At 40.6% G+C, this 22,126-nt stretch overlaps 4 protein-coding genes across 4 annotated transcripts; 1 reads left to right on the forward strand and 3 right to left on the reverse strand.

The window, feature by feature from the left end:
• Positions 1-288: 288 nt before the first annotated feature.
• On the reverse strand, positions 289-1,209 carry LOC120356922. The gene has a single exon (XM_039445828.1). It carries the CDS (start codon positions 1,207-1,209, stop codon positions 289-291), a length of 921 nt encoding a protein of 306 aa, XP_039301762.1.
• Positions 1,210-2,977: 1,768 nt separating this feature from the next.
• LOC105193879 (forkhead box protein K1) lies at positions 2,978-9,943 on the reverse strand. Its single transcript, XM_011158552.3, has 5 exons — positions 8,736-9,943; positions 7,175-7,966; positions 6,834-7,090; positions 6,647-6,749; positions 2,978-6,513 (listed from the first exon to the last, which is right to left on the reverse strand). The coding sequence occupies exons 1-5, from the start codon at positions 9,092-9,094 to the stop codon at positions 6,336-6,338; spliced, it is 1,689 nt and encodes a 562-aa protein (XP_011156854.1). The 5' UTR covers positions 9,095-9,943; the 3' UTR covers positions 2,978-6,335.
• Positions 9,944-14,948: 5,005 nt separating this feature from the next.
• Positions 14,949-18,218, forward strand: LOC105193900 (ras-related protein Rab-40B). The gene is made up of 4 exons (XM_011158592.3): positions 14,949-15,516; positions 15,708-15,901; positions 15,990-16,212; positions 16,297-18,218. Exons 1-4 carry the CDS (start codon positions 15,357-15,359, stop codon positions 16,605-16,607), a joined length of 888 nt encoding a protein of 295 aa, XP_011156894.1. The 5' UTR covers positions 14,949-15,356; the 3' UTR covers positions 16,608-18,218.
• Positions 18,174-22,111, reverse strand: LOC105193906 (glucose-induced degradation protein 4 homolog). Its single transcript, XM_011158595.3, has 4 exons — positions 21,746-22,111; positions 21,196-21,363; positions 20,877-21,109; positions 18,174-20,700 (listed from the first exon to the last, which is right to left on the reverse strand). The coding sequence occupies exons 1-4, from the start codon at positions 21,890-21,892 to the stop codon at positions 20,637-20,639; spliced, it is 612 nt and encodes a 203-aa protein (XP_011156897.1). The 5' UTR covers positions 21,893-22,111; the 3' UTR covers positions 18,174-20,636.
• Between the last annotated feature and the right edge of the window lie 15 nt (positions 22,112-22,126).

Here is a 22,126-nt window from a genome sequence, read left to right on the forward strand (position 1 = left end):
CACCTAAAATGGGACGTTGAATATCCGCGATGCAAAATTTCCAACGGAAATTTCTCCTGAGGCCAAGATCCAAAGAAAGAGTTTTAGAACCATAAGTATGAATTTGAGTACCATTGGCAGCAAAAAGTTTAAAATTAGCTGGTAATGGTTTAAACAAAACTCTCTTAGGTATTAAGGAAATATCAGCACCAGTATCAACAAGAAAATGTAAATTAGTTGATTTGTCAAAAATAACGAGGCGATGGCAAGGTAAACCGTTGTAAGCAGCCTCAATCTTCAACGGCGCTTCTAGTTTTCCTGAGAGTCGGTAAGAGTTTTTGACATCAAGCAAGGAATGGTACATCTCTTTGCCTTATTACCAAATTTTTTGTGATAAAAACAAATTGACTGATCTTTAGAATTAGATCTTTTATTTCGTGAATTTGATCTGAATTTTGATCTGCTTCTAGATCGGCTAAAAGATCTGCCACGACGATGAGATACTTCAAGCGCAGCGATTCTTTGTTCCAAATCAGCAAAATCAGATTGTTTAGAGGTTGATTGCGTATTAACTTCCGCGACTTGAAAACCAGTATCACGTTCAACTATTTTATCCGCGAGTTCCGAGAGCTTGACTAAAGGTACGTTTTCAACCACTGCAAGAGTCGCTTGAACTTTATATGGTAAACGTTGTAGCCAAATCGAATGTAAAATGTTATCTGCTAAAGAACCACCGGATAATTGACGGATTTCACGTAAAAGTTCTGAAGGCTTCTTGTCATTTAACTCAATACCAGCTAATAATTGTCTCAAACGTTTTTCTTCAGAATCCGTGAAACGATGAATGAGTGCTTTCTTTAACTGATTATATTTATCAATTTCAGGCGGATTTTCAACAATCTCCGAAATCGCGACTAACGCTTGTTCATCAAGATGACGAATAACTGAACTATATTTAATATCCTCAGAACGGATACGGTATACAGTAAATTCACTCTCAATCTGAGCAAACCACAGCTTAGGTTGTTTATGCCAAAAGGTTGGAAGTTTCAAAAGGCGAAATTCATTTGAATGGATCTGAGTGGACTCACCCGATGACTGATGTTCAAAACCAGAAGATAAATTTAAAATCTCTGTTCCGACCTGTTCTTGTAGGCTTACGGTTGACGCTGAAGTAGTAGAAGTTGACGGAGTTGACTCAGATTTAACAGGAGTTCTGTCCACAGGCATTTTATTAAACTGATGCTTCCAGAGAAGAACCAAGACGATCCAGAAATCAAAATTCGAAGATTCTTGTAGACACCAAATGGCACTTCGGAAATCAAACTTCCCGCGTCAAGAGATATTTCAGCTCACACCGTGATCACGTCGGGGTCACTAAAAATGTAGCGACTTAATGTATAAATCACTAGTTTTATTCGAGATTGAAAGATATTTATTATAAACGTGTTCATTCCTTGACAGACAATATATTAATAAAGAAGTAAATGTTTTTAACAAAAGATGTTTAGTGTGTTGCTAAGTAACAAGTGTAGAAAGTGTAAGTGTAAGAATAAATAGTGTAAGTGAAAGAGTGTAAGAACGCCACAGCTATGTGGCGTTCTTACACTCTTTCACTTACACTATTTATTCTTACACTTACACTTTCTACACTTGTTACTTAGCAACACACTAAACAGCTATGTGGCGTTCTTAAGCCCGTATCAGACTACGCATTGAAGATTGAGATTGAAGATTAAAGATTGAAATTTGACCAATCAAAACAAGGAAATTTTAACTCTTTTTATTTTGATTGGCCAAAGCTCAATCTTTAATCTTCAATCTTCAATTTTCAATGCGTAGTCTGATACGCTTATTACACTCTTTCACTTACACTATTTATTCTTACACTTACACTTTCTACACTTGTTACTTAGCAACACACTAAACATCTTTTGTTAAAAACATTTACTTCTTTATTAATATATTGTCTGTCAAGGAATGAACACGTTTATAATAAATATCTTTCAATCTCGAATAAAACTAGTGATTTATACATTAAGTCGCTACAGTCGCAAATAAAGTCACTAGATTAATAAAGTACCGCAATTCATAAGACTCAATGTATAAGGATTTGGAGCCAAAATGGCGTCGGAAAGTGTAAAGAGTGCACACTTTCATAATGTATGTATCTACACATTAAGTGCAATTATTTACCGTGAGACACCGTGAGATGCGTTAGATCTGTTGTGTTATTGTTGTACTCTGAGAAATTAAACGTTTAAAAACATGCCTAATTTCGAATAAATTAAAACCTTTAGACTCTATTAAAGTGTTTTTAAATAATTGTCGTACAGACTTTGTGCCATCATGCCACAATATTGTTGTTAAACTTATCAAAACATTTATTATAGGACGCATCCATTTTACCTTCAAAAAAATATATTAATATTAACACATATAGAATACGCATATATAATATTAACGCATATTGAACACATATAGTAGTAAAAGAGTTGCAATAAAGTCATATGTGAATAAGAAGCATTGTAAACAAAATTAATTTATATAGTTTATGATTTTCTTTCTTATTTAAATACATTTATACACATATGCACGTTTTAAATGTGCCGCATGTTGGAGCCAAAATGGCGGAATGATTGCGGTACTTTATAAATCTAGTGACTTTAGTCGCAAACAGTCGCAAAGACATCTGGCGGCAAGCGTCAGACTGCGTCAGACGACTAATCGTAAAAAATGGTGGGAACTATGGGAAGAAGAAAGGGAGGGAGAGAGAGAAATAAAGAAGAGTGTGAAGTAATCACCGGCGATGGTAACGAGATACGGTTAAACAAAAAAAAAGAAAAAAAAATGCTCGAACAAAGGATCCAACCTAATGCCTTGGATCTTCAGAGCGACGAATCTCGACGAATTCGAAATGCAACACATGTCAGGGGAGAAACGAGATACTTGGGAATAAGTGCGAAGGGAAAGAAATAAAACGAGACGCACAACGGAATGACGACTCGTAATGTAGTATTAATTTTATTGCGTTATTATACATATGCACACATACATGCACATCGTGAACATCGAGGGAAGGTAGGTGTGTTGTGTGTGTAGGTATGCCGCGCGCACGTGTGCCCGTTTCTCGCATATCGATCTCTCGCAACGCACGTGTTTGTACGTAAACACGTCGCTCGTTCGCGCGCGCGTGTTTCAACCGTCCGCTACGTGCGTGTGCGTACACGTATCTCGCACACGTATGTACGTATATGTATAATAATAGTTGACATACGTCGCTCGTAATGCGTATGTATCAACACTGTACAGCGTGTAATCCCGTCTTTCATATCAATAAATCGTCCGAAAACCACTCCTTTTGTTGTGCTCGTGTACGTCCGACCATAGAAAAATAAACGTTTCAGATAGAACGCCATACGCTTGCCTCTCGCGAGAGGTGCGAAAAATAAATTTCGTTTTTTTTCCTTCCTTTTCTTTCCTTTTTTTTTCTTCTTTCGTTTCCGCCTCTTTATTGCACCACGCTCCGACCTTCGTTACAACGCAACTACGTCCAACCCTGCTCAGCTCTCCCCCATCGCCTCGCCGTAAGTCTAACGCTACTGTGTCGTTTTTCCTGTTTTTTTTTTGTATTTATTTTTATCTTGTTTAACGCCGATGTTCTAGAGGGATCGGCGAGTTTACGATTAACTACGATTGCACGAAAAAAAAAGTAATCGCAGAAGAAATCAGTAATCAAGTTTGGCATCATTATCGTCTATCGCTACTTCCCCTCGACATCATCGCTCTGCGAAACTTCCGCTCGAATTTCATCTTCTTTTCTCTGTGCTTTTTTTTATATTTGTCCCGTTTTATTATCCAAAACAGTTTCTTTCAGCATTAAAAACGACAAGACTATCATAAAGGATCAAATTAGATAAATCATCCCGTTGCGACGACGCAACGATCATCCTTGCTTTTGAAGGGCGGCGAGAGAGTGCTTGGAATAATGAAAAATTCGCAAGATCCTCGACGAAAGATATCTTTCCCTCCACCCTTCCACCTCGCTAGATTTGCGAGATACGCGCGTGTTACGGCTTCTAGACCACGGATGCCCAAAAAATAATGAAATGGATGAAATTTAGAACCTTGTAATAATACACAAAATTCTTATTGTTGCTAGGCGCGATCTGAAGCTTTTCTATTTCTTCGTCGCCTCAATAGAGACAGAGAATAAGCATAAACGATAAACTTTATATTTTAGCAAATTTAACTGGACTACCTAGTGCGCATTACCTAATACACATTAAAGCTGTTTGCATTTCATTTTTACACTGATCTAAGTGTGAATGATGAAATATATATTTTACTAAATAGCGCAATAAAGTATATTGAGAATTTCGCATTTGTATATTTAAATTTAACACATACATCTTTATGTCGATTTATATATGACGGCTTTAATCTGCACTAGTACGTTCAATCGAATTTGCTGTTAAAGATTTTACAGAACAGCTTTTACAAAACAAAGTTGCATTTGCGCATAATGCGATTGATTAATCGATGAATTAAAAAACTTCGCCCATATTAGCCTGAATAATGATGAAAATTTTAAAATATGGAAAAACTAGTTGGGCATCCGTGCTATAGACGCTTAATATTATTGTACATATTTAAATATTGCACAATATTCATCATTTGAAGACTATATTGAGTCTGTTTTGAATCATGTAGAAGATTGTTGTGCAATACTGTTTTTAATCTTCTAAGAACATTAACATTTTGATTGATCAGTCAGAACAAGGAATTTTACGAAGTAATCAATCAAAAAATGCTTGGAATCATTTGGATTGTACCTTAGAACACGGATGCTCAACTAGTTTCTCCAAGGAGTCAGATTTCAAATTTTGGCCTTTTTGTTTACCCCCAGTGTCACTCTATCGAGATGACGGAACGGTGGAAGCGTTTTATCGAGTTGGCTTTTGGATAGATCTGAGCAGTGAGGAAAGGATTTTGTGTTTGGATTCTACTGTAGTTTAAATTTCATATTTTAGAATACGATCATGGGCTGGACTGACATGGTTCGCCAATCGGACGTTGTTGGGCATCTGTGTTCTAGAAAAATATACAATATAATTGTACAATATTTTTTTTATTGAGCGTGTAAGAATCGCGACTCCTTAACTTCGCGACCCTTAAACACTTAATATTATTGCAAAATATTTGAATATTGCACAATATTATTGATCGTCTGGAGATTATATTAAATTTGTTTTGCATTGTCTTGAGAATATTGTACAATATTGTTGTACAATATTATTGCGTCTAGAGCTTTATCGCTTTACATTTATAGAATATGTTCCCACATAGCCGTACATAGCCGTTCGATCAGCTCGAATTAGGTTCTACTATACCATAAAACCGTATCCTTATAATAATTATATAATGTAAAACATTATAAGGCTCTATTTTGTTTCCTCTGGCTCTGGTAACGATCTCTAGCCATATCGTCAACGCTATAAAAGCTTGATTTGTCCGCTCGTTCTTTATCGGTCTTTTCTCATCGTCGCACCGATAGTATTCCGTACCTTATCTCGCCTTCAGATAGAATGTTCGATTAAGCGTCTTGCGCGCTAATTGTAATAATATAATCTATTTTCCTCGCTCTTCTTATCACTTTGCCTATCGTTAATCTCCATTAGTCGCGATGATGACGCCAAGCCAGTGCAAGCGATAATTATGAAAACAGAAATGACGCGAGTGAAATGGATGTCGCGGTCAGCGGATTCAGCTGTGGATAAATCGCATTTTTTCGCTCACTCGATTTGGATTACACTGGATAACACCCTTGTTTCTTCTTTTCCTCTTTGTCTATTTAATATATCGGCTAAACGCTGAATGGCACACGTTACCGCATCACATTATTGCAATTTGATGTGTCAGCGTAACAGTTGCTGTTACTATTTTGGATGACCTTCGATCAAATAAGCTCCGTATACATATATACTATATCTTCTGCCGAAGTTAACAAGTCATAAAGAGAAAGCATTTAATAAAGTATATATATCTTATGTACATTGACTGTTGTTGAGAAAATCATGTTGAGAACATGAAGCCTAGAAGGACAGGAAAAGTGTCTTCCGCTCGTCGTTCTTTCACTCAGTGAATTGATTTTCTTTTGTAGATTCGTACACACAACAGTTTCTCGTCAGATTCTCGCGAGAACATAGAACTGACGCTCGATCTCGATTATGTGCAATCTAAAGCGGGTTATGCGGTTAAAATAAAATGAAGTTTGCAGTGTATGTGTGTGTTTGACGACAGGCAAATAATGTAAATGTAATGTTCTAACGTAACAGGATGCTAGGTATATCAGTTCAATGATCATCCATTTCATGAATACGTTGACGTTTGGATTGCGATGGCTGATGTTCAGGAGGTTCGGGGCTCTCGACGATCGCGAGCGGGGCCGGTGAACCTGGCGAGCTATCCGATTCTTCATGGGCGCGTTTGCTAACCCCCCCAATGCCAGCATCGGGGCTGATAAAATTTCCACTATTGCAAACAAAAAATTCGAACTGTATATGATGATATACACGAAATTGTATGTGATGAACGTCGCGATAAAACTGTGAATATTATAGCAAAGAACGTAATGTAATGTAACATCTACAAGGGTAAATCGTACCTGTAATTATATGTTGTTTGTACAATAACAGGAGCTGGACTGTACTGGCCAGCTGGAGATAAAGAATGGTCCTCTACAGCATTCCCAGGCACCAAATATTTTTCTAGTTCAAAAAGAAACCGTGAAGTATTCTTAGCGATAAAAAAAAAGAGAAATCTTTTATATTAAAAGATGAAAAAGAATTTACCTTCTCTTCCAGTGGCATCACCACTGACACCATTTGTTACGACCGTTTGCATCAGGCGTCCCTTATGAGTTGTCTGAGACGATGTATAGGGATGTCCAGGAGAGCCGGGTGCCGACTGACTTGTCGCGAGTTGCCCAGCTGGAGAGGGCACTGAACTGTCTGGATAAGACTCGGGTCCAGGGGAAGCCTCTCTGCTTAGACACTCCGGTGTGATCAATCCACTGATTCCTACATGGGACGGAGAAGCTGGGGCACTTCTGCAGATCACAGACAATAATATTAAATGACTTATCGATCTATACAGACGATACAGACGATACGAAGACTTCTCTCAACATTACCTTGATGATAGAGTCCCGAAGGGCGCACGGAAACACGGTACACCACGTTGCCGTCTTCGTCTGAATGCCTGCTCAATAAGTTTTGTTTCAGACTGGGGATCTATCTTCCAGAAGGAGCCTTTCCCTGGCTCTTCCTGACTCCTGGGCACCTTGATGAAATAGCGATTCAACGACAGGTTGTGCCGTATAGAATTTTGCCAACCCTTATCCGCAGTTCTATAGTATGGATAATGTTTGGTGATATATGAATAGATGCCTGACAAGGTAAGCTGCTTGTCATGCGCTGAGGCGATCGCCTGCACGATCAATTGCGCGTAAGAATACGGCGGTTTCGAATCATCCTTCGGTGGACTATAGTGTGGTGTGGTGCCATTCGGGCCCGAACTGTTGCCACCTCGATAACGAGCATCGGCACCAGGCTCCGGACTTATCTGTCTGCTGGAACTTTGTCCGCTGTCATGCCTCTCTAAGCTGTGCCTATCTAAAGCGGAATTCTGCGAATCATTTGCCACAGCGGCAGCGTACGCCGCGACCATCTGTAGATCCGCCGAGATGTTTCTCCTGCCCTGGCCAGCACGCGGACTCGCCGGACACGAATTAGCAGCGCTTATCGTTCCCGTGGGTGATGGAAATGGGCTGCTGTACCCGGCGTCCGGGATGTTTATTCGCAGAGGGGGTAGCGGTGCCCGTTGCTTCGGCGGAGAGGGGACGCGAATATTACTCTGTTCCTGTTCGTCGACGAGTGACTGGAATAGCAGCTTTATCGTTGTACTTGGAAATCTGAATGTGCATCTGAAACACCGACAAAATCGATTCTCATTACAAAATATTCCAAATAAGCATTATTATTAATTATGTCAATCATAAAACATCTTTGATAACAATAACAAATTGTAAAAGAAATTTATCACCAGAAGTTCATGCAATTTGTGTTTCACTAGAGCTACAAAATTGTTACACATATGGTATGCTCATTAGTATTGGTAAGAATCTAGAATCTTTGGGTACAGTCCACATTTGTGTATCAAACGCATAGAGCATTATTTATCTTTGTCCAACATTAGATGAACAAGGAGAATTCTCTATACTCTATGCATTTGCTGGGCAATCAGAATAAACCCTTTGTTTAGTCATGGTTTTACAAAGATTAAAAACTTGTTCCTTTTCCATATCCCATGACTGAGCTTCATCATGCCTTTTTTCATACTGGAGAGAAAAAGAGAAAAGATAAGCCGTGTAAAAAGCTCAGTCCTAGAATGTGAAAAAAGAACAAATATCAATTAATACAATTGTTATGTTCGTCGCTCGTCCATTTTTATGTAATCACTGCATAATCGTCATTGACTATGGTGGACTATCCCTTTCAATTCATAAGCAAACTGAATTGCAAGGTAACAGATATTTCGGGATCATTAAGGTGCTCCTCGATCCCATGGACGAGTCGCGAACTAAAAAAAAAAAAAAAAACCGACACCCGGCGAGGTCGGCGATCGAGCGAGCGGCCGGCGATCGCGCGCACAAAACACTAATAAATAAATAACGTTCGCGCGAGGGGACTCACGTCTTTGGCAGTTGAAAGACTGGGGCGCCTTTGCGCTGAAATACCCCGTCGACGAATACGCCGTTCTTGCCGTTGCAAACCATGAAGAAGAACGGATGCTCGTAGAAGATCTCGAGGTGCCGGCGCGAGATGAAGCTGGAGTGGCCCATGTTAACGTCGACCTCACCCTTGCTGCTGTTGCGGCCGATCGTGATGCGCCGTTGCCTAACCATGTACTCGAACTCGCGGGCCTCGAGCCGCGCTATCGGCGCCCCGTTCGACTCCGGATTCCACTGCATCTTCGACGTACCGCTCGGCACCGACTTCAGTGCCAGTAGGGCCCACGCGTCGCTCTCCTGAGTACGAGAGTACGTAGACATATCACCGAGAGAACGAACGAGCCGTGGTGTAACCAAGAGCAGGCACGGGAAAGAGAGGAAGACAGCCGAGTTGGAGAGGAGAGAGAGAGGGAGGGAGGTGCGCGAGAGATGGAATGAGAGAGAGCAATGGGGACAGAGACGGCGCGAGACGAGAGAGCGAAACGGATAGCCGCTGCCGCGAGAGGGAGAGAGATCAATTCACGGACGTTCGCGAAACGCTCAAGATACGCTAGATAAATAGATAACGCGCTCCGAGTGCTCCAACGGCGGAGCGAACGGACGCGAGATAAACCGGCAAAGGTGGAGGAGTACTTGGTATACAAGTATAGATGACAAAAATTAGACGCAAGACGGTGACGAGAAAGAGGAGCTGGGTATGCGTGTGCGCGCCGTGACGGCGAAGAGAGGGACGACATGCGAGAGACGGGAAGGGGGCTAGAGGAAGAAAAACGAGAGGGCAAGAAAATCCGGAGCGCCCGGACGAAGGGAGAGACTTGACCGGGCGAGAGAGACGAGTCGGACGCGCGCGTACAATGAATGCGGGAGACAGAGAGAGAGACAGAGAGAGAGAGAAGCAGCCACGAGCTGCGTATGCACACGCATCCGCGAGCGTGTACCCGTTTGAAATATGGCCGGCTCTCCTTTCTCCGCGACGAGTGCGTTCGTTCGTTCGTTATTTGCGTGCGTGTACGAGTACGCATAAGTACAGGACACGATGCCGTATTCTCTCTCTCCTTCTATCTTCGTCTCTTCCTTTCTCCTCATGTGCGCGCGCGCGCTGCTCGCAAGTGCGAGCGGTACAGTTAAGCGCCTTCTAAGTTCGCTCCTGTTTCCGCGGTCGTAAAGCACAAAGTCTCGTTACCGCGTTCACCTCGCTTTCTCGAGTGGTGAATTCTCCTCCCCCCCCCGCCCACTCGGTCCGGCGAGAACTGATGGCAACGGCGACGACGAAGATGATGATGATGACGATAACGACGAATGACGACGACGGTGACGGGTGCGTGCTCCTGGCAACACGATGACGATGCACGCGCGCACAAATATTTTCTTCTTCCTCTTGTTTATTCACAATCCGAAACGTGGAGCGTGGAGGGTGCCGCCACGTGATGCGGTGACCGCGAATCGGCGCCCGGTTCGAACGCAACCGGGTCGCGATGTTGACTGTATGCGTCGCGCGCAATTACCTCTTTCCCTTCTTCAAGACCCCGCGGGAGAGTTCCTAAAAGCGCGAGTCGCGACGATCAAACATTGCATGCAGCTAACGAGATTAATTTGATCGAGCGAAGAAATGATGTTTTTTTTCAACTCGAACGAGAACGAGAAGCACCCGGTCGATTTCTCCCTTTTCGCGCCGACATAAGTCGCTTTCAATCACGTTGTACGTTTAGGAATGACATATACCGTCTTCTCCATTTTTCTAACAATAGAAAATTTACCTCGGAATCGAAAAAGTTCAACGTTCTCCAGTTTGATTATTTTCAACACCGACGAGATACTGTTTAAAGATCATTAACCCGGCAAATTTTCGTGAGCACCAAAAGGGTTCTGGGGCTCCAACGGTAACTGAAGAGGGATGACATTATCGATTAATTGTGAATAGAAATTTCAAAATTAATAGCGATTTCGGCTGGGGCACACCGGTTGCACATTTCAGGTGTCGGTGCAACTTTTGTGTTTGGCTAGTTAAATAATTCATAGCGTTTTTCATTGGGAAAACTAGTGCGCACTGAGTGCGCACTCGCCGCTGGCGATTGAATGTTTCAATGCGCGCGAAGACGGTGCGCCAATCGCCAGCGATGAGTGCGCACTCCGTGCGCACTAGTTTTTCCAATGAAAAACGTTATCAGTCTCTCAATGGTGCCGCGTGTTCGTCTGGGCTCAATACACCTCATAAGTGCATATTGGGTGTACACAAAGTGGACCCGAGAAAATAGTCGGAGCCAGTTTGTGTGCGACTGGTAAGGTGGCACACCGATGCGCCCCAGCCGAAAAGTTTATAGCGATTTCAGCTGGGGTCCACCGGTTGCACATGTCAGGTATCGGTGCAACTTTTGTGTTTGGCTAGTCAAATAATGCAGTCTCTCAATGGTGCCATATGTGTTGTTCTTCTTATGGTTATTGGCACACCCGTTCCCGCGCAAACGAACCGGAAACGATACGGCCATCCTTCAAAATCAGTTTAGGAATGCAAAGCATAAGGACGACGTTGTCCCAGCGGATTTTGATGTAATCGACGGGTACAAAAATATGAGTAACGGGCGAACACGTCCGAACTTGTAAGCGGCCCCAAACGGACTTTGCCGCATGTTCGTCTGTAGGCGTATTCTGTAATTCTTAACTACAGCTAGGGATATCGTTACGTGTCATTGCGCAGCTTTTTTACTATGTATAATATGTGCGCAACGACGCTGTAAAGCCCGTATCAGACTACGCATTGAAGATTGAGATTGAAGATTAAAGATTGAAATTTGACCAATCAAAACAAGGAAATTTTAACTCCTTTTATTTTGATTGGCCAAAGCTCAATCTTTAATCTTCAATCTTCAATTTTCAATGCGTAGTCTGATACGGACTTAACGATACCGAATTGTCGTTATGAAGTTATAGCGTTTTCCATTGGAATGCACGGAGTACGCACTAGAAACTCGCCGAGTTCAAGCGACACTGTCCGAGTGCATTGAAAGTGCGAGTTTCTTGTACGTTCAATGAAACACTCGCGACTTGTATAGTAGTATGCAATTTTGAAATTTCTGGAAACGTAGTTTGCAGTGAGTTGCTTATAAAAGTAAATCGTTTTCAAGATACACTAGCTGCCATACACTGCTTTATTAGAATATGTACATTTTGTTTCTTTTTGCACTTGCATTCATAACAAAATTATATCACTTATAAGATTGCCAGGAGTTGCAATTAGTGGTGTGCAATTTTAAAAATATAAGACATTGTAATTTAAAAAATGGATTATTTAACTGTGATAATTATTTAATTATTTAATGCGAAACAGGTTAAAATGTAAAAAAAGTTGCGAATTTTCAGTTCTTACGTGCTCAAAGAATGAATGTGTAAGCCAAAGAAAGTTGAAATAAAATATTTTATTGTATATACGTTTCATTAAAATAATTATTCCATTAAATTTCTTTTTTCTTCTAATTTTTTCAGGCTCAACAGAGCCTCTTGTTCTCCTCTATCTCCATTATAAGCCTCATTTACATTTTGTTTCTCCATATCTAACCATCCGGCGCAGCCATATTGCACTCTCGGAGCTCGTGCCGAAATCTCGCACTATAGTGCAAAAACTCGACACAGGCTTGTTTTCTATTTCTGCACTGGACTGCACTGGAACATTCCTTCTTGTTTTCACTAATAGCTCTGGCAGACCAGCGCGATTTGCGACACGCGACGCGCGATTATCCAATAGGCGTACGTCTTTTCAAAAAATTGTAAACGCCTATTGGATAATCGCGCGTCGCGTGTCGCAAATCGCGCTGGTCTGCCAGAGCCATAACTTTCAAATATATATCTATTTCACTTTAAGTGCACACTAATTCAGGGAGTTCAGGAACAGAAAACAAACGGTAGACTTCCAATGAAACAGCACGTACCGTCTTAGCGCGTACTGAAACGCCCAATGAAACACGTTATCCGCGGCGAGTGCGCACTCAGTGCGCACTAGTTTTCCCAATGAAAAATGCTATAATACTGAATTTTGAAATAGTTATACTTATAGCGTATTTCACTGGTTAAATTGGTGCGCAACCATGCGCACTGATGCACACTCGTTGCCAGTGAAGTAGCAGAGTAAAGCCTGCCGCAGACGATACGTTTTTTCTTACGGGATTGCTTACGTGCTCCTATACTGGCAGTCTTACGTGCTCCCGTACTGGAAATGGGTAGCTTACGGGCTACGCTACTGGCTCGCGTACTGAATTTTCGTAATAGATCATGTCCTATTTTTCTTACGTGATTCTATACTGGTTTATTGTGAAAGCCAATCAGGACGCAGTATGTATAGGTTATACTGGGTTATACCAGGGCTGTGTTCCGATATTAACTGCCAGTACTGAAAATGTATAGTATATGTGACGTGAACTATAAATTTTCAGTACTGCCAGTAAAAACGGAACACAGCCCAGGTTATACTGTCGAAGTGTTGTCAAAGTTCAAACGTGAATTCACTTCGCAAACATGACGTCGTGCAAAAATGAAAAGACTTCAAAATAGACCAAAAAAAGTATTTCATGTTTAATAGAGGCCTACTAATAGGAATCATGTTTATATGCGATAAACACACCAAATTACCATAATAAGCACAGTAAAAGTAAGACATTAAAGAATGTATTGATTGTCGACTCCATAAACGTCGGCGATATTTATTTTGTTGTCGCAATTTTTCAATAATTAAAAATAATGCAATAGCAATTTTACGACAATGTACACCCAAGGACTTTGATTCTGTCCATGGGGAAATTTTCCAAACTGAGAAGTCACCACTTTCTACATACTCGCAGTTCATGATTAATGAAACGACTAGAGCTTATTGGTCTTTACGTTAATCATGAACTGTAAGTATGTAGAAAGATAGCGACTTTTCAGTTTGGAAAATTTCCCCATGGACAGAATCAAAGTCCTTGGGTGTACACCCAAGGACTTTGATTCTGTCCATGGGGAAATTTTCCAAACTGAGAAGTCACCACTTTCTACATACTTGCAGTTCATGATTAATAAAATGACTAGAGCTTATTGGTCGTTACGTTAATCAAGAACTGTAAGTATGTAGAAAGATAGCGACTTCTCAGTTTGGAAAATTTCCCCATGGACAGAATCAAAGTCCTTGGATGTACAACTGTTGCAATAATTTCATCCATCTCATCTATCTCATCCATATTTAAGCGTGCCTCTTCTATGAAACAAATTTCAGTTGCTCAGCCCGTACGAAAACTCACACCGTGTGAAGCCACGGCCAGTAGCACTGCCAGTACCATTGCCCGTACGGTAGCAAGTAAAAAAATCCAGTTAGAAATCCAGTAAGAAAAAACGTATCGTCTGCGACAGGCTTAAGAAAATCCAGTTAGAAATCCAGTAAGAAAAAACGTATCGTCTGCGGCAGGCTTAACACAAGCCTTCACTTGGCGCAAGAAAGGCGGCAACGCCAATCCGATCGTTCCCTTGCCTTTCATCACGTGACCGAGCCAGACGAATGAAAACACGCTCGGGTCCTTGGAGGCGCGCTGACGGCGGTGGTGCGCTCGCGAACACTCACGAACGCACTCTTCGACCTTCGCGGATTTCGCGATAACGCGCAACCTAGATGTGCGGCTGCGTGGTAATGTCACGTGAGGAGACTAGCGCGGTGCAGTGTTGTTAGACGGGCCCGGTTTTTTGCGCATGCGTGGCTACAATCAGCGCTGTAACTGGTGTACCGAGAAAGGGGCGCATTGCGGGCTCGTCATATGATTAGGATAGGGTAAGGTAAATATACATCGGTTTGTCCACGTTGCTTTCACTCAATATTTTTTTTCGCATTGAATATCTTTGTTGTCTCCCTCTTCTATATATCTCTCCTATATATCTTTTTTATTTGCTTAAATGTATATTCATTTTATTTTAAGTACAAGAATTTTTAAAGATTTCAAGCAACGTGAACTAATCTATTTATTTTAATATAGATTTATAAAATTCAGAGACAAAAGAAGCAATCAAAAAACGTCAGTTTGCAGAATTCCAAAATTGGTATGGGTTACCAAAGATCTCCTTTCTGTCACTAAGATCTACTTTACTGAAGTCTCATTTGACGCGCATGCGTGAAAAACCGGGCCCGTCTAACAACACTGGCGCGGTGCGCTGCAGGCAGGGATAAGAGCGCGACAATAGCGGAGAAAGCTCAGCGCGTCGAGCGATAGAGTGTGTATGTGTGTACTTGCGATTGCTTGCGATCGCGATCGTTCGCTTTGTTATGATACGCGTCGGCGTTGTCGAGGCCCGTGTCCCGGTCGCGTAGAGAAGATCGGCCGCGATCGACGCGACCGTGATCCATGAGAGTGTCGACGCGACGTTCCTGTGCATCGCGGTACGATGCGATAGCTTTCACCGGCGGGGTACCCACCGACGTAGTTGCCGTCAAGGTGGCGGTGCTAGTGCTGGGGGAGCAGAAGAATCCGTCCGCGTACCGCGAACACAAGAGCAAGCGTGACAGCGGCAGGGCGAGCGTGGTCGCCTCATCGGTCGCCTGCAGTATGCTCAGGGTCTGCGACAAGCGGTTATTATGGCTGCGGGTGAGGCCAGCGCGACGAAGCCTCGTCAGGAGAAGCAGTACGACTATCTGCTCAAGTTTCTGTTGGTGGGCGACAGCGACGTCGGCAAGCAAGAGATCTTGAGCGGTCTCGAGGACGGCGCCGCGGAGTCGCCGTTTTGCAGCGGCAGCGGTAGGGCTTTTCAGAATCTGTCGATGTCACCGAGTTCTCCTTCGTGTCATGTACACGTGACGAAACATTATTGGATCGGAACTACTGTAATCGTTGAACGGTTGCGTTCCAAGATTGCTGCTCCAATAACTCTTGTTTCCTTCAGACTTGTTCACTTAAAGCTTACAGTTGATTGTTTATTATCTTTTCAGCTTACAAGACTACCACTATTCTGTTAGATGGGAAACGAGTAAAGCTACAATTATGGGATACATCAGGCCAAGGTAGATTCTGCACCATTATTCGGTCTTATTCCAGAGGTGCTCAAGGTATACTCTTGGTATACGATATCACCAATAAGTGGTCCTTTGATGGCATTGATAGGTGGCTGAAGGAAGTCGAAGAGGTCAGTGACGATCTGAGATTTTATCCAGTTATTTTTCTAACAGTTTGTAAAAAATGTATCTTAATGTATCTTAATGTGCAACTTACAGCATGCACCTGGAGTACCAAAAGTACTGGTTGGTAATCGTCTGCATTTGGCCTTTAAAAGGCAAGTGGGTGAACGAGATGCTGAGGCTTACGCAGCTAAAAACCATATGGCGTTCTTCGAAGTCTCACCTCTTTGCGACTTCAATATCCGTGAGAGCTTCTCAGAGCTCTCTCGGATGGCGCTACACAGGAACGGCATGGAAAGATTATGGCGATCTAATAAAGGTACTAGTAATATAATTTCTATTGCAAATTCTTTAAAGCTTTTGAAGAAGCGACGGGATAATGAGGTAGAATTTGGTTTTACAGTGCTCAGCCTGCAGGAATTAGCATGTCGCGCGATAGTTGCCCGAACGACGGTTTACGGTATCGATCAGCTGCCGTTGCCCAAGTCAATCAAGTCACACCTGAAATCGTACGCGATGACGACTACGTCACAACTGCGCTACAACGGCAACCGCTCGTTGAGTTCCAGCAAGAGTCTAGGATTGCATCATCGTAAGCTACGCTTCGTTGGGGTGGGTCATAATAATGGGCTATCGACGCCTGGTAGCTCGCCCGGCAGCATTACCGACTCTCGTACGAGTTGCGTCGGTCGCAATTCTTGCACAGTGTCTTGAGAGTGACGGGGAGCAGAAATCAGGATAGCGGTTACTTACAGAAGCGTCGCGCAGCAATCAACGTTCTTCCTCCTCTCCTCCCTCCTCTCTGTTCTGTTGATGCAAAACACGTTTACGATGTTGTTTCACGATTCATAGTAATTACTGTTAGACCACTACGAGATAACATAAATATATAAAATTCCGATTTATCACTTGCCAACGTTGACAGATAGATACTTGTTGCGTTTATATATATATCACGAGATACATTTCAGATATATTTTCACATCCACGAACCGCGCGCATAGTTTCACGATCCGAACGATTACTAACGAGCTTAAGGGAGACAAGCTGTCGTGTATTTGTGCCATCCGTTGTATGAGATTAAAAAAAAAAAGAGGTGCAAGCAGAAATTGCTTGAACGTTACCGTTATTATTGATCGCAAAGCTCACATGGATTTTTTTTCGCGAAAAAAGAATGTGTCAGGATTACGGAAGTACATAAGACACATGATATATTGATGGACATTACATTACGCGACTCGAGTGTGCCCATACTTCCTTATAAGCCGCTTCGTTTTTTTTTTTGGCCGTTGTTGGAAAAAGTATCTCTTCCCACAAACGTATCTCTGTGCGGAATGTTCTTTCTTCGATCATTAAGCTTACGAAAGCTTATGATCTGAATGAATTGAAAAGTACAAGTTCGCTAAGTCTGCGGTGGTTGTGGTGTAGACTAATGATGATAGCGTAAGTGTAGAAAGTTTAGAGCAGCTAATTCGAGATATATTAGTGACATACCTACATACATACATATATATACACATATATATATATATATATATATATATATATATATATATATATATATATATATATATATATATATTTATATTTTCAATTGCTTGCGAAAACCATTTTATCGGAAACTACCGGTTACCGAGCGCGGAAGAGCTATATATTTTTTAAGGAGACGGTTTTATAAAGAGCAATAAAAGCATTGACTCTTTCTATGGCACGAGTTTTTACATTGCATTACGTTGATCGATCAAGATTAGATAATTTTTTTTCTCGATGTTTTATCTCTCGCTCTTTTTCTCCCCCGCATGAATTATAAATCGTGCGAATCAATACGATCTTCATTCCTCCCTTTTCTCTCTGTTTAATGAAAAATTTGAAAAAAAAACTCCCTCAAATACATTATTTAAAAGTATTGCCTTGTTTCACGTTACCTAAATGTAAGTTCACACATTTGTACAGTGTAAGATTGCAGATGGAGATGCGTTTGTGTGTAATATAGATAGATAGAAACACACTCGATCTCTAACGATGTGTCTGTAACAAATCACTCGATGCCAGGAAAGCACATGAGATGTATATTTATATTACGTTAGATTTAACTAAATTATATTCTGTGTATATATATATATAAAAAGAAAGAACTATATTATATTATAATTATATTGTTTTATATGAATATAATACAATGTGCTTACTTGTCTGTGAGATGTATTAAATAAAATTCATATATTAACGCATTAATGCAGTGCATGTAATCAGTATGTAAAGACTTGAAAACGGACTTCCTATTTCGAATACCAAATTTTCTTTAATAAATAGTTCACACATTAATTATATATACATATTTTGTTACAAGAGAATAACATCTTTCATATATGAAGGAATATCCACATCCTTTTAAAAGGGGGCCATTAAGAAAGAGAAGAATGGAAAATACCGTCCCGTTTGCCAAAATGCTTCTAATTTACTAGTGAAACAATTCATTGAATTAATAGAGGATAGAGAGCTTGTTTCATACATTTGCTGTATATAATAAATATGGTTTAATTTTTTTAACTATAATTTTAGTTACAATTATAATTATGTCCATTTCTATCAATGTAGACTACTTTCATCTCAATTCAATTTGCTTTTTATCTTTTTCTATTTTTAAGAATTAGAAAAAGGTAGAGTAAGTTAAATCGAGATCAAAGTTAAGTACATTGACGTTAATCGAATTTAATCGAGTCTCTTACTGAATTCATTCGCTGAAATTGGCAAAAAAAGTTCTTCCTGGAACTTGTAATATTACTTTCTTGTGTTACTTTGAGCACTGTAACTTTAATCGATGCATATCCATCTCTACACAATGGTTCTATTTGTATAGTAGCGAAACCCGACTCCAGTTAATATTCAATTATAATTGTATGTTCCAGTTTTTAAAGCACATGCGGTTGTATAATGAAAATAAATCGAATATTTATGAACCTATGGATGTTTTATAAAGCAAACATAATTCAAATGATTTTTTGTAAATGATTGTGCGAAGAACGCGATTATCACAAAAAAATGTTATATTTTTCGTTGCACATTGTTTAAGCATGAATTAGATTTCGTAAGTGCTCGAGTTAATAAATTTTGTAGTCTGCAAAGAGAAACAACATCGAACTAAAAGAAACGCAACTTCACGGATTGATATGTGACATTTTGCACAGTATGTTCATATATATATAATTGATATTGATAACTCATAATATAAAGATATTCTTAAAAGAAACACAACAACATATAACTTATAAATAAGGATGTGACAACAGTAGATTTTTTGTTTAATAAAGGTCGGCTTAATATAATTAACAATATCAGTGTACTTTCAAGGTATCTGATATATTAAATATGTATCTCTTATACGTATATATCTACGTTTTTCAATATCCAAAGTGACTATTTGTTACACTTATTGATTCGGTATGCGTTTTTATTGTAAACAGCACATGTACCGTTCTATGAGATGAGTATTTAAGTAAATTATTAGCACAAATATAAAAGAAAAAAAAAAAAGAAACAAAATTATTAGTATTTAACAACGCTAAATAAAAGTAATATCGAAAATAATGTAGCATGTAGTATGCCATTTGAAATATCAATATCACTGGTGATCGAGAACGGTTCCGTAAACGTCACACGCAAATGAAAGCTGTAGTATGCCAATCTCGGATAAGCTACACGATTACTTATTACAGCTTGTTAACTTATATACATTTGCATATATATATATATATATATATATGCATATGTATGGTAATGCATATCACAATAGTGTTACTATTTTCCTAAGAGAATCTCGATATATTTATTTAACGTTCAATTAAAAACATGAAGACAAGTTTTACGAACAGCCAACATGTGTCTAATGCCTATTCTTAAAATCAGGTATACATATATTTTATATATGTATGTATAAAATATTAGAATCGGATAAAGATTGATTGCATAAAATAAATAAATGTTTTCAACGTAAAATCAAACCCTCGATATATAACTCTTTCGCGATTGCCATTTCCAGTTTTTCCTTCTTTTGCGACATACGTACAGCTTCATTCAAACAACAATTACACTCTTCCTCTCTTCTAATGTAGTAAACAGATCTCATAAATATTCTAAAAGCAATGCGAAAAAAGAATCTTGCTTATAAATAATACAAATATTTTTTATCGTCGTTACTAAATTCTTAAAAGAAAATATAATTTACAGTTGTAACATTCGATCTTTTCTCATTATATACATATTTACTATGCTTCAGCCAGTGATCAAAATCAAATATCAAAATATTGAATGCACGTGGATCATGCACACAATGACAATAAATACAAATAAATATCCCGAAACATTTATTAGATTACCGAAAAATAAACGCCAATGATTTAAAATGATATACATCAGATAATTTATTTCGACCAAAATTTATTTTACAATTAATCATGTTAAAGTAATCACTTCTAATTGATCACTTATTAAATAGGCACTCCAATTCTCAATGATTTCAATGATTACTAACATAGTCGCGACTAAGAGAAGGGCATCATGAAATCTGTTGAATATTTTGCACTGTAGATCTCCCCCAGAATTATGGAGTGTGTCACGAATAATAAACGAAACTCATTATGATATTATCTAATTTAATTTATAGGACGAATTTTTATGAGATCTGTATGCTAGAAAAGAAAAGACGCGAATATATTGTGAGATTTCTTAGCAAACGTATCGACTTCACCTGAACTCGTAAATCTGTATACTGTGCTCTGGGACATGTCTCAGATTCAAGGATTGATACCTGAAACAACGTTTATAAAATTGTTTTAATTATTCCACACACATATTGTATACCATATATTCACAGATGTTTTTTTGTTAAATATATTTAGTATGTCCAGAAATCAACTATCATCAATTAGGCATTTAATTGTTATTTCTACTTTCTAACTTATAGTATACAAGGTAGTGTTTTACCATTCGGAACTACGATGATAATAATAGCCCTCTATCGTGGCAGCGGATTTCTGGAAGCAAATATAATAAAATCCTGCGAAGGAGGCACCGTTGATATCTTTAATCGTATGATCGGGTACTAGGAAGTGTTCTTTCCACCTCATAAATACAAAGTCCGTTCCTTTCAACGCCTCATAATCGAACGTGTCAGAGTTGAATGTTTTGGCATACTGGCAGAACGATTCGAATTTACTCTATAATAAGAATAAGAAAAACATACAAACACACAATACCGGCGATAACCTATGAACGGCGATAGTTGGGGCGATAAGATACGAACCCAGTGTTTCTTGTCGACATCCTCGTCGGCATCCCACTTACGAGTTAAAAAGGGATACTTTTTGGAAATGATTTCGCCGTCAAAGAACGTCGTTAGTGTTGGAAACTCCTCCGTAAGACCCTTGATCTTCAGGTATCCACACAAGTAACTGTTTTCCTCATCCACGTGCTGCAACGGGATAAATGCAACGTGAAAAATCGTAACCAGGAATCAATCGCACGTTTTCATGTACCATTAACAATCCCATATCAGCTTACATCAATATAGGCTCCACGCGAATACGCGTGGAACGGTCCGCTGCAAAGAGGCGGAAGAGAGAGAAAGAAGAAGCAAAGGAAGGGCGAGAAGAAATCATCGTCTCGCACATTATCCTCACCGTCACCGAGGATATCCCCCTATCCGTCGGTCTCAGCGGCGATACGCGTTCGCCAATTTGTGGCGCAATTTCCGAAAAGTGACGACATAACGGAGCAGTGCGCGGACAGCGATCGGAGCAGCGAGGAGAGGGGGCACACGGCGGTTGAAGCAGCGAGGAGGACACAGGACTAACCTGCAAAACCACCTCCACGTCGTAGCTGTTGCCCTTGGACTTCTGCGAGCCCTGGAAGCGCGAGCCGTTGTACAGCAGGGACTTGGTGACACCCGGCTGTTTCGAGTTAGCGGGTGGCGGCGGCACCACGTCGACCTTCACCGGCATCCTCGCACGGCGTTGCTCCGAGCTTGCGTGCAGCGCGACCGTTCAATCGTTGTCCGCGACGGTGACGACGGTGATGACGGTGACGACAACGACAGCGGCGATGGTAGTGGCGACGACGGCGATGACAGCGGTAGCGGCGACGGCGGCGGCGGTGACGACGCGCGACGCGGCACCCCGCATATCACGATGGGGAGACCGTGTCGCAATGACTGCCGGTAATCCGCGGGGGTACGG

This window comes from Solenopsis invicta, chromosome 2 (genome assembly GCF_016802725.1).
Source record: "Solenopsis invicta isolate M01_SB chromosome 2, UNIL_Sinv_3.0, whole genome shotgun sequence".
NCBI lineage: Eukaryota > Metazoa > Arthropoda > Insecta > Hymenoptera > Formicidae > Solenopsis > Solenopsis invicta.

Excerpts from the sequence above, each read along its gene's own strand:
- LOC120356922 (XM_039445828.1), bottom strand. The coding sequence starts at position 1,209 with ATGCCTGTGGACAGAACTCCTGTTAAATCTGAGTCAACTCCGTCAACT.
- LOC105193900 (XM_011158592.3), top strand. The coding sequence starts at position 15,357 with ATGGCTGCGGGTGAGGCCAGCGCGACGAAGCCTCGTCAGGAGAAGCAG. Across the intron at positions 15,517-15,707 it reads GCCGTTTTGCAGCGGCAGCG|CTTACAAGACTACCACTATT; the intron begins GTAGGGCTTTTC and ends TTATCTTTTCAG. Across the intron at positions 15,902-15,989 it reads GGCTGAAGGAAGTCGAAGAG|CATGCACCTGGAGTACCAAA; the intron begins GTCAGTGACGAT and ends TGCAACTTACAG.
- LOC105193906 (XM_011158595.3), bottom strand. The coding sequence starts at position 21,892 with ATGCCGGTGAAGGTCGACGTGGTGCCGCCGCCACCCGCTAACTCGAAA. Across the intron at positions 21,110-21,195 it reads ATGTCGACAAGAAACACTGG|AGTAAATTCGAATCGTTCTG; the intron begins GTTCGTATCTTA and ends TTCTTATTATAG. Across the intron at positions 20,701-20,876 it reads TATCATCGTAGTTCCGAATG|GTATCAATCCTTGAATCTGA; the intron begins GTAAAACACTAC and ends ACGTTGTTTCAG.
- LOC105193879 (XM_011158552.3), bottom strand. The coding sequence starts at position 9,094 with ATGTCTACGTACTCTCGTACTCAGGAGAGCGACGCGTGGGCCCTACTG. Across the intron at positions 7,091-7,174 it reads TTCGGGACTCTATCATCAAG|AAGTGCCCCAGCTTCTCCGT; the intron begins GTAATGTTGAGA and ends TGTGATCTGCAG. Across the intron at positions 6,750-6,833 it reads TGATGCCACTGGAAGAGAAG|AAAAATATTTGGTGCCTGGG; the intron begins GTAAATTCTTTT and ends TTTTTGAACTAG.